General features: G+C 28.7%; 1 protein-coding gene across 1 annotated transcript; it reads right to left on the reverse strand.

Moving 5' to 3' along the window:
- Positions 1-1,120: 1,120 nt before the first annotated feature.
- LOC107911290 (FCS-Like Zinc finger 15) lies at positions 1,121-1,865 on the reverse strand. Its single transcript, XM_016839159.2, has 2 exons — positions 1,525-1,865; positions 1,121-1,441 (listed from the first exon to the last, which is right to left on the reverse strand). Exons 1-2 carry the CDS (start codon positions 1,758-1,760, stop codon positions 1,267-1,269), a joined length of 411 nt encoding a protein of 136 aa, XP_016694648.1. The 5' UTR covers positions 1,761-1,865; the 3' UTR covers positions 1,121-1,266.
- Between the last annotated feature and the right edge of the window lie 15,191 nt (positions 1,866-17,056).

The following is a 17,056-nucleotide window of genomic DNA, read 5'->3' on the forward strand; positions in this document are numbered from 1 at the left end:
CTGAGCTTTTTCTTTAGGGGTGAGCCTATGGGCTCTTTGATTTTAGGTAAGACTTGTACTATGGTCAATGAACTTTTGTAACCTTCTTTGTATGAAGCTTGACCAAGATGGCAAAGATGAAGTCTTTAAATGTTGAGCATCCAAATTCAACCCCTAAAATCCATTCGGTAAAAGTATTATCTAGAACTTTATACTAGGAGGTGGATTGTATTTTATTTTTACTCAAAAGAGGGCAAAAAAGAGCAAATTAATTATTATATGTTAAATAAAAAAGTAAATTGATCCTTTTATTTTAAAAATTATGTATGTCAATAAGAGGTACATGCACGTTATTTGTCACTATTTAATTATTCTGTTAGTCATATTAATTTTTAATAATAGAAATTAATAAAAATTTTAATAAAAAATATCAATTTACTCTTTAATTTAATGTACACGAACTAATTTACTCTTTTTAAATAAAGGAAACAAAATGCTAACGGAGACCTTAATCATATTTTTAATCATTTAAATTAATTAAATACTTATAATGATTAATTCTAATATAAAAATTTTTTATTAAAAAAAATTTACGGTTGTGATAAAATCAAGTTATGTTTAAATATTGGTTAAAATATGTCACAACTTCCTATACTTTTTAAAAATTAAAATTTAATCCCTATACTTTTATTTTCAAAAATTTAATCTATTTCTTATGTTAACACGACATTTGCTGATTATCAAAATGTCATACCAACAAATTTAACAATGTTAACAATGGAACATAAATTTAAAATTTGAAATCTAAAAGATAGAGGGTTAAACTCTTGAAAATAGAAGTATAAGAACTATATTTCAAATTTTTGAAAAGTATAGGGACTTATGGTAGATTTTAACCTTAAACGTTTTCTTTTTGTTTATGTATATCTTGTTCAAAAAACTTGTGGAATCAAGTTAAAAAGAAAAACAAAAAGAACTTCTGGAATCGAGATTGAGAAGTGAACAAAACAAACCATGGACGCTCATATATCTATACATATATACACATATTATATCTATCTATTTATCTGCACACAGAAAAATATAACTATCTATTTATAATACTACGTAGTAAAAGGAAAAAAAAAAAAAAAAGAGAGTCTTTTCAGCCTTCAATCCAGGAATAGTAAACAAAACGATAGAGGATTAACATTTTCATTGCAAAATTAGCCTCAAACTAAAACTGCGAATTAGTACAAAACAAAAGATAAGAAAAACCCTTGTTTTTGTGTTCTTGGCAGCTCTTTCTCAACAAGCATGGTTTCTACCAGCTTTACCGTGGCGGTGAGCTGAGGAAGATGAAGCAGAAGAAGGAGGAGGTTTCATGGCTGCCAAAGAACAGTTTGCTTTCTTTAAAATCTCTTCTTCGTCCATTAAAATTTGCCTGCACCTACACTCCACGCTGCAAAAACCCCTATCTCCTCTACCAAAAAAATAAAAAAAAATAAAAACACCCAAATCAGTCATATGGGAAATCCAATCAAAATAGAAAACAGAAAAGCTTACTTGTACATATAGATGTCTTTGGCAGGTAAGAGTTTTTGTTTGCAAAGAAAGCATTGTTCGAGAAAAGCAGGAGCTACGTAATTTAACTCAGATTGTACAAAAGAAACTTTGCTGCTGCTGCTGCTGGTGTTGATTAACATGCTTGTTTTGCTAATAACTTGTGGGCTTTTTTTACTAATTATATTAATATTTCTACCACTCTTTTGATTCTCTAAAATTACACTTAATCCTACCATATTTCATTCTCTCTTTTTTTTTTACCGTGAAATATGATGGTGGTGGAAGAGAGAGTGTAGGGAGAGTGGGGGAGGGTGTTTGGTTACTGAGAAAATGAAAAAGCTTTTGGAGGAAAATAAATAGAAAGAGGGAAATAAGAGATTGGGAGGTGGGGTGGTGGGGCCCACTCAGCTATTAAAAAGAGCAGTAACGAAGGACGATCAGCGTAGCCAACGATTTGACTTGTACTGATCTTTATCTGCCACGTGTCCCCCTTATTTAGTTTCCATTTCATTTTCTTGTCGTTTTCTGCTTCCCCGCCCTTTTTCATCTTGTTTTGTTGGTTTCTGCTTCTTTTTATTTTCTTCCTCCAAATATATGAAATTTAAGTTATCTTCTTTAAAGATATTATATATAATTAAAACAAAAATACCATTGGTTATTTTTCAATAACAAAAATGATTTTTATTTTTTTCGATATTAAGGGTAAGGAATGGGAGTACGGTTCGAGCCCATACCAAACAGATGTCTCACAAGAGCTTTAATCACCGCTTTATTCAACTATTTCTAAATTTTTACATTAATTTTTTAAACAATCTTATTAAAAATTCTGGTCATATTTGCTCTTTTTGATATAATACCTAGAAATACTCATAGCTCTTCCTCGACCTATAAATAGGAGGATAATGCACTTCAGCACATTTGAACACACGTCTTCCTACATTGACAATAATGTTCATATCAATTAAGCTAAGACTCAATCGACACATTTTTATATTATTTTAAATGATTAATAGACTTATAAAAAATTTACCAATTGACGTAGAAAATAATATATGATAAAATAATATTAATAATTTACTTATAATTTGTTAGCTTTTTGATAATATTAAATTTGGTAAACTTTTTTTTATGATAATAATAACGATTATAGAAAATATAATAATTTGTTTCTCTATTATTGCATATTTATTAACCTCCCAAGATTTTTAGGTGCTAGGAAGCTATCTAATCTAAGATAATTCTATAAAATATCTCATAAACACGTTTATGTAGTTTATAATGAACTATTATTTTATACCTTCATAGTGGAATAAAAAGCTTATAAGTGAATATATCTATTGACATAGCCTTATACTTTTACACAACTAATTTTTAACATGATGACTTGCCATTTAGAGTTTTTAAATTCAAAATAATAACTTTTAATGTTTTATAATATATTTGAGTTTTAAATCACGAGAGTTAGGTGAGATGGTAAAAGTTTTTTCTACCTTAACCGATAATTAATGGTTCAATCCTTACTCTGGATATGGATTAACTTTAAAACTCGTAGCTAGAGTCTACTCCCTTAATGAACCTACCGAACGTGAAGGGTTAGTTATTGAACTCGTTCCAGTGGATGCCTTAAAAAAAACAAATATTAAGTCTCCATTAATGAAACATAAGCTATGTATCCAACCTAGCTATATTGTACCATAATAATACCCTAAAACTAACACTTGTAAAAACTAAGAAGGAAGCATTGAAGGACTACTTTTCAAGAATTTATTTTATGAACTATCAAATTAAAATTATTTTTGGGAGTTGGGGGTCAAAGAAACAAAAATCATGTAAGCAGTTGAACATTTCGTCATTAATTTCTATAATATTCTCCACCCAATTCATTTCTTTGGGAAATGAAATATAAGTATATATTAGAGTTGTCAATTGGTCCGCCTAAAAAATGGAACGATTTAGACAAAAATATAGATCTAAAAAATGAAATTGGATAAAAAAATAAGGCTCATTTAGAAAATGGGTTGGGCTCGAGTAAGGTTTTTTGGTCCAGGCCCAGCCCAACCCAAAGTTTCAATAAAAAAATCTCTGTTGTTTTTGCATGTTTTGCTGTTGTTTTCTCACCTTTTACCACTGTTTTGCTACCATTTCATTATTATGTTGCTACTATTTTGTTGTTAATATTTGGATATTGAATAACACTTGTTTTATTGTTAATTTTGCTACTATTTTAGAAGTATTTGCTTGTTAAGTTGCACTTATCTTAATGTTGTTTAAGTATAAAGATTTTTTTTAATTTATTTTCACTTTGTTGGGAAATATTATTTTAATATTTTTAGTGTATTTGGTGTATTATATTTTTTTAAATTTTTATATAAAACTATTTTTTTTAAAAAAGTAATACGGGTCGGGCTGGGCTTAGGCATAAATCTTCGAGTTAGGTGAGCCTAAACCTAGCAATCGGGCCTAAAATTTTGTTAGGGTTCGCCCCAACCCATAGACAACTCTAGTATATTTAAAAAACTTGGGGTTTGAATCTCGACATCTGTAATTCTTTTTTTTCTTCTAAACTTTAATTTCTAGAAAAGAAATATCTCTGGAAATCTAATTTTATTTATGAATTCATATTTGTTGATAATTGATGGCAAGTTTGATAATTAATAAAAAAATCAATAAAAGTATCATATAGGCCATTATATTAGAAGTTAGACTGCATTTTACCTCATCTACTAAAAAAGTGGAGAAATTAATCATTGTACATTAAATCAAACAGTAAACATGTCTTCTTGTTAAAAATTGGTTCTTTTACATCATAATGAAGCATGCATAGTACATCACATGTAACTGTCTGATTACTTTGTCAACCATGTCAGTTTTTAACAGTAGAAATAGATGAAAATTTTAATAGAAAAACTAATTTACTCTTTGATCTGACATATAAATTTTTTTATTACAAATTTATCATTTGGACTCAGTTCTACACGTATTAATATATGGCATAAGATAAAAGGTAGTTATATATAGCAAAATCTAGTTGTATATCCTTAAGTCAAAAGACATAATAATCAATAAACACCAATTCCATTTCTTACCCTAAAAAACTTATCTAAAACCAACACATTTGTCACAATTGTTAGGAATGATATAGAAAAGCAAATCCCTACAAGAGAACCTCAAATGTCAACTATGTCATGCTTTCATTTTCATTTTCATTTGACTCTAATATTAAGTTTTGCATGATTAGTTTAACCTTAAATGTTATATATAATACGTACACGTCAACGACGTTTCTTGAAAAGATACATTCAAGATAATTACTTCTTTATTAAATGATTTCAGTGCTTAGTACATTTTATTTAAATAATAATAATAATTTCTTTTTCAAGATAATTATTGGATTCGATCCGTATAAACAATAAATACAAATATTTTATGTAGAAAACCCTCAAAGAGGGAAAAATTACTGGCAAAAGAGGGTTTGACTTTTCAATAAATGAGGTAAACAAACGAGAGTACAAAATTCTCATAGAGTTCTCTCAAAAGGGGTACAAAATTCTCTCCATAATTACCACAAAAATTCTCACTAAAACTCACATGCGACTACATCTTGTCGCCCCCAAAAGAAAAATACTATATCTATAGTATTACATCTTTTAATTGCCTCTTAATTTACCTCTCAAAATAGGGATACAAAGCTCCTTTAAATAGGCTAAGATTAGAAGTCTAATCATGCTAAAATATTATTGGAATAATTAGAGTTTAACGGAAAAAAATAGTAGAGTTTAACTGGGAGAAGAAGTCCTGCTTGAAGTCCGATAAATGTGAGGCACACCTACAATAACAAATAACAAGCAATCTAGCCCTTTTTTGGGGGGTAAAATTAAGTTATTTCAACTATTCTTTTTTGCCATAATTAAGTAGATATGATCATAACTTGTGTTTATAAGTACTTTGAGATATTTTGATTAATTTTAAGTTGATAATTAACGGATTATTCTATCTCTCGTAAAATAAAAAAAAGAAGAAGAAGATAATTAAGTAATCTTTGATTCCTCTTAAATTCAATTTCATAAAAGTAAAAGGATATGAAAGTATAAATATTTGCGTTGTAATATTAATTGTAGACTTGTAAACTAAATTAGTGTAATTCAATTAATTTTTTATTACTAAAAATAGTAATGCAGCGATATTTATGAATAAATATAATACAAAAAATTAGGTTAAGGAATTATGGAATTATCTGTATTATAGGGATTAGTCCCTCTATTATTAAATAGAAAATTTTAATCTCTATACTGTTAAAAAGAATCAAATAAATTCAAATTGTAACAAAGCTAATATTTACTGTGTAAAAAATATTTTTTTCTATTGTAGTTTAATTCTAAACAAAATATTTCATTTATAGACTCATCATAACTTTAAAAATATTAACTCTATTAAACAATAAATGATATTTTTAAATAGTAAATGTTAACTCTATTCCAATTTAACATTTTTTTTCTTTTTAATAATAAAAGGACTAAATTGATCAACTTAATAATAAAATGACTAATTTAATCATGTCCCTATAATAGAGGGGTCTCTCATGTACATTCACAAAAATTTAGCACCTTAATTGCTACCAACATAAATAAAATTATATGGACTTTCCTTTCCTAGTTCTTAATTACATTTATATTTCTTTTAAATAATTACATCTAAAGTTAATTGCACCAAACATCTTGAAACTATGATTCTCGTTTTAAATTAGTCCTAAAACTTTAAAACATTTTAATTACACTCCCAAACTATCTATGTTATACTATCCAATTCTTCTGTTATTAAAATCGTAAAATGACACGGTAAATCTTATGTGACATAATTTAAAATAAAAAAAAGTTAAAGAAAAGTAAAACGTTACCTCATCACTTTTAAAAGTTAAAACTAAAAGTAAAGTAAAACCGAAAAAAGAGAGCACGAACGATAAAATTTTTGTAAATCTCAAAACCAAGATTTTTACAACATGCATTTTTTACAATATTCATTTTTTTTTCATTTTAAACTATGCCACATAAGATCTGATGTCTCATTTAATGGTTAAATTAACAATTTTAATAATAAAAGGATTTTATTAATAAAACCTCAATGGTTAGAAATATAATTAAAAATTTTTAAAATTTAAGAATCAATTTAAAACAAAAATTATAATTTAGGGATGTACAGTAAAATTAACTCGCTCTTATTTTTTGGTGACAAAGAAGAATAAAAATGATAGACTACATCACATAACCCATTCCCCCAAACGAGGAGACTTCAAAAACTTGTAATCCTTGACTATCCAAATGAGTCAACTTGACCAGTCTATCAGCTTCCTCATTCTCTTCTCTAGGGATATGGAAAATACTCCAATGTTGAAACTGAGAAAACAACTGAAGAATCCTCCTAATCAAAGCAAGGTTAAAACCTTCAGTGAGTCCCTCATGTATTGCAATAACCACTTCAAGGCCATCCGTCTGAACCAACACATTACCATAACCTCAATCAATCAAGATGCCTAAGCCATCCAAGATTCCCCACAATTCAGCCTCGAATATTGAGCAAATCCCTATAAATCTATTAAAGCGAAAGACTCACTTCCCGTTTCAGTCTCGCACAATTCCTCCTGTTGAAGCAGAACCGTCCTCAAGCTTGACGGAACCATTACTGTTCAAGTAGACCTAGTTACCAAGCAAATTGGGGCACAAACTCGGAGCTTGAAGCGAATTTATCGGGCCCCTAACTATCATCGTAAACTATTTGGCTGAGCTATATGAGACCTTAATAATGCCATTGCTGCTTCAAGATGCACCCTGAAAAATAAATAGGTTGCAATTTTTCTATATGCGCCATATGAGGATCCTAAAAAAATATTCCCAACCGATGTCTCCAAATCCTAAGTCATGTTCATTTTGCAAGTTTGAGATGATCCATTCCTATAAATTACCTAAATAAAAGCTAACAATTTGGTCAATAGGAATTAAAAGGTTCCAAATATCTCTTGTAGTAGGACAATCCCTAATAGAGTGCAACACGTCCTCAGAGATGTGCCCATAAATCCCACACGCCGAGCTATGGCCAATACCTCGTCGTACTCTTTCCATATTAGTGAGAAACTCTGCTTGAAAGTGAGCCAAACAAAAAACCCTAACCCTTTGTGGTCCTTGAAACTTCTAGGGGATCTTCCACATAGCCTCCTTCGACTTTTAAGATTTTTCTCGAATTTTTCCATAAGCATTTTTAACCAAAAAAGAACCCATCGACGTCCCTCCCTAGATGATCCTATCAACACCTGTTGTGGGGTAGGTGGATAATCTTTCGAAGAACCATCTATGACATCCAAACAAGAAACAAATATTGGTTCCATGTGTCGTCATCTGAGATTATATCACTTAGTAATCATTCTAAATCAAGATTTGAATATCTAGGAATCAAATTAACTAAGGGCCCCATATTTGGGACCCATGGATCTCGCCAACACTTGACATTTCTCCCATCCCCTATTGACTAAAATAGATTTCCTCGAATAAGAGGCTAAACCTTTGTGAGGGCTTTCCATAGGAATGAGCATCTACTCTGTGATAAATATTTAGGAATTCCGTTTGTAACCCTATATTTAACTCAAAGGACCTGTACCCAAAGGGCTCTAAGATCAGTCACGAGTTTAAAGCCCAACTTCATCATGAATGAAGTGTTATGATCTTACAGCTTTCGAAGGCCAAGCCCGCCATGCTCTCGAGGCTGACAAACATCTTTTTAACTAACCAGAGCCACTTTTTGACCCCTGCTCGAAGACCCCCAAACAAACTGATGCACCATATGCTCAATTTCCTCGCAAAGATGCTTATGAATCAACATAGATTGTATTGTAACACCCCTAACCCTTATCCGTTACTGGAACAGAGTTACGGAGCATTACCGAACTTTACGAATTAAATACGAACATTTCCCAACCTTTGTTACACATATTAAGAATCAATCATATAACACTCATATTGTCCCTTAGATGGACTTTCGAGGCCCAATATTCACCTTAGAAGTGAATCGGGACTAAACCGGGTACTTAGGGAATTTTTCCCAAAATTTTAAAAATTTTCTTAGAAGCATGGGACTCATGCCCGTGTCCCTGCCCGTGTAGATGAAAATAGGCCATTTTAAGGCCACTTTTCTCACCCATTTTGACATTAACTTGCACTCAACATTCACATACACCAATATCCCAACCAAACAATCAATACAAGCTAAAACATGTTCTCAACATGACATAACATCACAAATACTTCATTTACTTATACCTACCTATTTAACTCATTTCATTGATTTATCAAATTTTACTACTAATTACATGTATACAAACATTTAATATTCACAACCACAATTCAAACTATTTCATTACCAAACCAACCCTATACATGCCATATAAACCAAAATTTACATTGCAAAAACTACCGGAATAAACTGGATAGTGTAGCTTGATGTGTTGATTCGATCTTCCGACTACACATTAATTTACAAGAACATTAAACAACATGAGTAAGCTTAATAAAGCTTAGTAAGTTCAATAGGTTAAACATTGATCTTACCGAACTTAGTATAATATAATAAATTAAATTGTAAATAATTCATACATTTTTCCCTATTAAATACAAAATAATCAATAAACACACTTCCTTCAGATCAATATCAATAATAATCTATAAATCTTTCAATTCAATCACATAAACCTCTTACTATTTCTTACTGAATCGAAGAATGACTTACGGATATGAGTACATTGTTCTTTTTGTGTCATAGTCCAACTATGGTCTTACACATGCATTGCCATGACCCTGTCATGATCTTACATTTGTAGTGCCATAACCCAGTTATGGTCTTATCATCAGAATGCCATAGCCCAACTATGGTTTTACACATGTATCTATACTGCCATGGTCCAACCATGGTCTTATGTTCAAGGTGTCATAACCCAATTATGGTCTTTTCATTAAAATGCCATAGCCCAGCTATTGTCTTACATTTAAACATTGCCATGGTCTTAACCATGGTCTTACCCATCAATTCATTCTTTACCACGGAACGATCGTACTCAATCCTGCGTTCTACTCGTTTTAAACATTCAATTCAAATTTCATGTTTTTACAATAATCTTAATTTCAACAAAAAAATGAATAAATATATTATACCATTCCTAAATTAACAAAGAATCACGATAGTTTAACCATATGAACTTACCTAGGTTGGATTGTAAAATTGGTAATAGTTCAGAGATTACTCGGCTAATTTCCCTTTTTCTCATTGATCTACGAGCTCTTAATTTAGAATGTAAAATTTTTCATTCATTGGCATATATTTCACTTTCAGTCCACTTCACAATTTATACCCTTCAAATTTTAAAATTACACAATTACCTCAACTTTTACATTTTTTTCAATTTAGTCCCTTACCAATTAACTCATCAAATGAGCTAATTTTTCTCAACTAACACTTTATCTAAATATTATAAGCTATTACATAGCCTTTGATAAACATAATTTAATGCCAAACCCTAAGATTTAATCTTCTTCACAATTAGGTCTTAAAATCAATTTCTATTGAAATTTCTTGATAAAATCATCATATAACAAAATTAAAGCTTCAAATCCATGTTAATTCATTATAAACATCCAAAACTTATCAATGGTAAATTTCAAAATTACCCATAATAACAAAAACTAATGAAATAGATAGTTGGACCTAATTGTAAAAGTCTTAAAAACACAAAAATTACAAGAAAAGAGCAAGAATTGAACTCACATGATGCAAAAATATGAAAAACCAGATTAGAGGACCTTCAATGACATTTTTGGACTGAAAATTAGAAGAAGAATAGCTTAGAAAAGTTTAGAATTAAATTTATTTAAGTTAATTTCACAAAATTTATAATTTTGCCCTTAAATCACCTAATTCCAAGATTTTTTTCTACTTATGCCGCCTCAGCCATTCCTTGGGTGTCTAATTACCATTTTAGTCCTCCCTTGTTTTCCATTTATGCTATTTAATCACTTTAGCAAGTTTTGCACCTTTTTCAATTTAGTCCTTATCAATTAATTAACTATCGAAACGATAAAATTTTTGAACGGAACTTTAATACTACCTTAATGACACTTCCTAAATTTTTATAAAAATATTTATGGCTCAGTTTATAAAATCGAGGTCCCGATTCCCCATTTTTAAAACCAATTAACCTAATAATTCCTTCTAAACTCAAATCACTATTTTAACCTAATCGAAATAAGGCCTTTTCCATTTAATTTAATTTAGTTAAATCATATCTTAATAACTTTATGCAAAAAAGGACCGTGTTTCAAATTCTTTTCAAATTTTCAATTTTCGACACTAAAGACATCAAGTAATCAATTAGGTACCAATTTTGGGCATAACGAGGGTGGTAATCTTTCCTCATGCGTAACCGAATCCCGAACCCATTTTCTGAATTTTTGTAAACCGAAAAACATTATTTTAATAAATCAAACCTCTTATTAAAATGATCAAATTACGAGGTGACTCGATCACGCCTCCTAAAAGTGATTGGTGGCGACTCCCATCTTCGTTTTCAAAATATAAGCCGATTTCAATGTCACGATGAGGAGGAGCACGACGTCCCGGCGAGGCGATATGCCTCGTCACGACGTGTATTCAACTGAAACCGAGTTTCTTCTCCCAGTTAAACTTTGTTACCTTTTTTCAATTAAGATCTGGTTAGTCTAGGAATATTTTAATTATATTAGGGTTTTAATATTAACCTAATTAAAGAGTCTTTATAATCTTGTTTAGAGTACGTGAGATTTGATGAAAAATTTTGAAGAGAATTTTTGAGAGAAATTTATATTCGGATTTTAGATTTTGGTCTTTGGTATTCTATCCGCAACAGATGCAACATAATATAGAAGTACATGTGATTGAGAAATTAATTGTGAGGTTGAAAAGAAACAAAATAAGTCCTTGGGTGATGATGACTTGGCAAGAATTTGTCTAAAAGATACTTGCGTTGGAACTAAAAAGGAACATAAAGATTGGGATTTGGGAACAAACTTTTAAAAAAAATAATAAAAAAGTGATGTAGGTGTTGGAGAAAAAGATAAAATAATTAGGGTTGTTGGGGGAATTTCAATTAAAGTATCATTAAATCATTGATAATTATTAATTAGGGTTACCCTTTTTTCATGGAATCTATTCCATTGGCATTTATGAATACTAAAGTAAGTGTTAGTGTCTTTAAAATAACGAAAAGTTTGTACGACTTCATGCAAATCAGGGACAAGCTTTAATCTTTACAGTATTCTTATTATTTCCATTTTGTTTGAAAGTGTTTTTCCATTCACGTGCTTATGTTATTTTTATCTATATGATTCCATCCTAATACTCTAAGAGCATCCAATTCTTCAAGTTCCTAACTTTGCAAATTGCCATACATATGAAGATTTCAATGGGTCTATTTATAATAAGTAAGATTAGGTTTGGTTTAAGTTTAAGGATTGGTGTTAAATATTGATGAATCAAACATTTGATAATTGTTAAGTAACATAGAGCGTTTTGAATGGAAATGACAATGGAAATAGGTATTTCTGATGACACTATGTAAAACACAACAAAAGTAGGGGGCAAGGAATTGCTTAGGTAGTTCAATTTCTCACGTCTGCAGAGCCTAGCTCAGTGAGAATAGTCCACTATCTCTAATTCTAATACAATAAGTGAACTAAATCCTATCACACCTTAGTATAGTAACCCTGCATTTCTATCTAAAAACTAAATCTCTCACTTCTAAATTCTCCCATTGAGAACTTAGACTTAAAATCAAATGACATACTAGTTTTAGCATCTCAAATGCACTCTCACAAAAGCATTCCTCTATGAATTGATAAGTGCTCTCACTACTTAGCACAAAACTTGTACAAATCTCTCAGTTATATAAAACTTCGAGATTTGCTAACATATTAAAGATCAATTACAGTCCAATCCCTTATAATAACTATAAAATAACAAAATACAATATACTAATAAATGCCAGAGTAAAGTTTACTATTTAAATATATGTCTTTAATGCTTCTCGATCCAATCTCCACAAAGTAAAAGATTTGCTATGTAAGGTCCAATTCGATCCAATCTTTAAGATGTGTTCTCCAAATGAATTGATCTTTATTGATGGAGTTGAATACTTCCACAATATCAACAACGATCACAACCCAGAGATTTTGTTGCAAAAATTATCGACTTTTAAATATGATCATACATCTTATAAAATACACGTGAATTTGATTTTAACTTTGAAAAACTTTTCGATACTGAGAAAATTATATCCTAACATATAATATGAAGTATAATAGAGTCTAAAGAATGAGTAACTGAATATTTAAACCTACTTTGAACCTGGTTTTGTTTTTCTTAAGGCACTTAACCTTAGTTTATTGTTTGAACTGTGACCTATTGTGCAAGCTGATATAAAAAAAATTAAATTATGAATTTACTATGCATTCTTGTCAGAACATTTTTATTTTACAATTTAAAAAATATGAAAAAAAACGTGATTATAAAGAATGATTATGCTAAAGAAAATTATTGACTTGACAACCTTAAAAAATATTTATTTTTATTGACTTTTTTTATTCTATAAGTAACCTTAAAAAATTGATATGTATCATTTTTCTTAAATATTTGTTTTTTAATATTTTACTATACTCTTATAGTACACTTGTCAACCTTTTAACTCCACTTGGGAAGTCTAAAAACTTCACCCGTAATGTACCAAATAATTCCCCATAATAATAAGGTATAAAAAAAAAGTATAAAAGAGTACTTACTTTGCACAGAAACAACTTATAAAAAAATAAAATAAAAAAATATAATATTAATAATGTCATCATCAATTAAAATGATCTTACATATCTCTCTGTTGCTCTTCGGTGACATTGTCATTTGAATATTTCTTTTTGAGATACTTTTAACTTAATAATGCTAACGATTTTCATTCTTTTTACCGATGATTTTTTCTTAGATGTTACTAATTGATGTATAACTCTAACACTAATTAATTAATATACAACTAGGATCAAACATCACACTTGAAAATTGTAGCAATTTAAACATGATTTCTAGTTACATGAGCTACATTTGTAACTTTTAGTTAATTTTATAATTTTTTATAGAATTTTTATTTTCTATTTTATAGTTTTATTTTTATTATGTTTTTGTAATATTTTGAATTTTCTTACCATTTTCTTATCTTTAATAATATCAACACTTTTTTTTTTATAATTTCTTACTTTAATACTTTTTTCTTTTTCTTTTTAATAATTTATAATTATTACATCATCAACTTAATCAACACAAAGTTAACACTAAAAGTGGCAACAACAAAAAAAACATAATTTCGAAAGCTTAATTGATTGTTACTTTTAAATTAAAAGCTGAATTTAATTTCATAAATTATTATTAACAAATTGCACACATCTATTTTTTTTAAAGAATTTAGTGTGAAAATATTAAATTTTTATGTGTTGTAATTGAATTTAAAAATTAAAATATTACATGAATGTGTGAAATAAATATACATATTTTTATAAATAAATTGTTTTCTTTTTTAAGTATAAAGCATGAGAGGCAAGAAAGGGAATCAAGTTTAATGATTTTTTAAATTACTTAATATAAATATATATTTCATTTTTAATTATTCTAAGTGGCATCCCATTTGGAAGAAAATAATTCCCTTGATTTGATGTTTTATCATCCTCCATTATTGAATAAAATATTTGAAATTTAGGTAAAATATCTCTCAAAATGTGCAAATCTAGAGTTTTTTTTTTTCTTTTCAAATCTATTTAAGAAGATATTTAAAAATTACACATCAATCAATTAATTAAAATTAAATGCTAGAATGCATTATTTATTAGAGAAGTAAACCTTATTTTATTATTGCTAATATTTTCTATAAAAAAATAATACATACTTCATGAAATATAAATAAACAAAAGATATGATTAGTTTCCAATAACCTAATAGAAGTGATTGAAATTTAGTATTGACAAATTTAAGAACCAAAAGTTAAGCTCTAACAATAGCATACCTCCCCAATTTATAATGTACCAAAATTATGATGAAATTATGGGCAATTTTGCTTTTTCTTGGTAAACTTTGGATGGAGCCCATCTTGGGGGGGGGGGGGGGAGGGGGTTCATTATGACTTCCCCAAATTGCAATGTGGATTCTAAGATGATAAATGGCAATCCATTTTAAGAGTTTAACCATTTAAATCACTTTCATATATGGCTAAGTTCAACCCATCTTCATTTTTTCTTGTTTAAATTCAATGAAAAATATTATGAAATTTTAATGTAGTTTAATGATTTATATTTGAAATTCCAGTTTAACACTTCTTTTAATGCGATATTTGTGTTATTTCTCGGTCCAATCTGTTATCTATATTTGACAAAAAATTATACATTTTGGCAGCAAAGGTAACAATGTTAACTTTTTAGTGTTTAATTCGGGTTTTAGGGGTTGATTTGGTGAAAGCTAATTGCTAATATTATTAGGTTTGAATTTTTCATGATTTTTTTAATAGAATAAATTTAGTGTTAATTGTGAATTTGTTTAGTTTTTTGTTTTATTTATCGAGTACAACCTTATGGATGTGATTTAATTAGGGTTTTAGAGGTTTGATGAAAGTTAATTGCTAATATTGTTAGCTAATTATGAATTTCCATCAAATCAACTCTAAAATCCAAATTAAACACTAAAAGAATTAACACTGTTACCTTGAAGTATCAAAATGTATAATTTTTGTTAACTACAGGTACCACATTGGACAAAAAAAAAACACAAATACTATTTTAAAAAAAATATCAAACTCACGTATCAAATTATGTATTAAGCCAATTATATATGTCTATATATCTACATTTATTTATAATATAATAATAAATTTCACTAAATAAATTGATATCACGAGTTAATCTTGACTAATTCCATGATCAGTAAAGTATTTGGATCTTTTAATTATATAAAAAACTATTTTCCTTTTAAACATTATCTATCTTTTATCAATAAAAAAATTACTCATATTTCTTTCCAATTGAGTGTGTCAAATTCTAATTTATACTACTCATAAAGTCATGAAGTTGATGTAAAGAATTAATAGAAAACTAATTTTAGTTGGAAGAAGGTTAAAAAATCAAAATTTTAAAAATAATATATTTTATCATAAAAAGTTTCAATAATTTTATATATTTTTAAAATTTTAATTACCTCAAAAGAGAAGCTTGATTAAACCAAATTAACAATATTATGCATACTATTTGTAGTGTAAATAAATTAAATATATGGTATGGTGAAATTATGGGTAAATTTGCTTGGGTAAACTTTTTTTGGGTTTGAATGGAGCCCAACTTTTGGGGTTTGAATGGCAATCCCTTTCCAACCATTTAAAGCATTTTCATATACGGCCAGGCCCAATCCATCTTAACTTTTTTTTTTTGTTTATTTAACTTTAAAATATCATGAAATTTTAGGCAAAAGTGTCATAGCAATCCCTATATTATACCTTGTATTTCATTTTGATCCCCTTGCTTGAATAAATGGGCAAAATAGTCCCTGTTAAAATTGAATTGTTAAATGCGTTGTAAATCCATTGATAAATGGATGTACATAACCCCCTCAAATTTATCCTATTGCAACCCCTAAAGAATGAGTGCCCATAACCCCTAAATTCATTACCTTGTAACCCCTAAATCATTTATAAGGTACCTTAATGTTGGGACTTAATGCTTTATAACTTATGGTACTTGAAGCTCTATAAATAGTGGGCATGTACAAGACTATTGTATCCAAGTGAAATTTGAATCATCCTTTCATTTCTTTATCTTTCTTTTTCTCTTAATTTTTTGTATTCTTCTTTTAGTTTTATAATACGTTATCAACACGATATTGCTCAAAAGTAAAAATTCTTATGTGTTAAAGATTAGATTTATCCTCAATGATTTTTTATTTGAAGTGTAACACCCCAAAACCCAGCCTAGAAGTTTCGACCATATTCTGGAGGTCGCATTAGCCACCAAGATGGCTCAAAACAAAAAGTCATTCTGTTATCTTAAAACCAGATAAAAATACTTATGTAATAGCTTTAAAACCAAAATGGATTTGGTAATCATAATGTTGAAGTAATACAACGTAAAAGTAGAAAAACAATTAAGTTAATTTAGACCGAAAATCCCATATTCTAGTTTACTTAAAATTATTTACAAAACCAATTGAATGGGAACGAAGTAATATAGAAAACTTATTTAAACAAACTAGATGGAGAGTATGATCCAATTAATCAATTTTTATGCCCACTCTCTTTGTATGTACAATGGAATAGAGCGTTAATAGTTTTGGGTATAATCCATTGATTAATGTTCCTTATAAAGAAAGTGAATTATCCTAAAACTGCAATTAGCTATTTTATTTTATGTATTCTCAAATCATAAAGTTGAGAGTTTTGAATTTTGAA

Source organism: Gossypium hirsutum, chromosome D02, assembly GCF_007990345.1.
Source record: "Gossypium hirsutum isolate 1008001.06 chromosome D02, Gossypium_hirsutum_v2.1, whole genome shotgun sequence".
Lineage (NCBI taxonomy): Eukaryota > Viridiplantae > Streptophyta > Magnoliopsida > Malvales > Malvaceae > Gossypium > Gossypium hirsutum.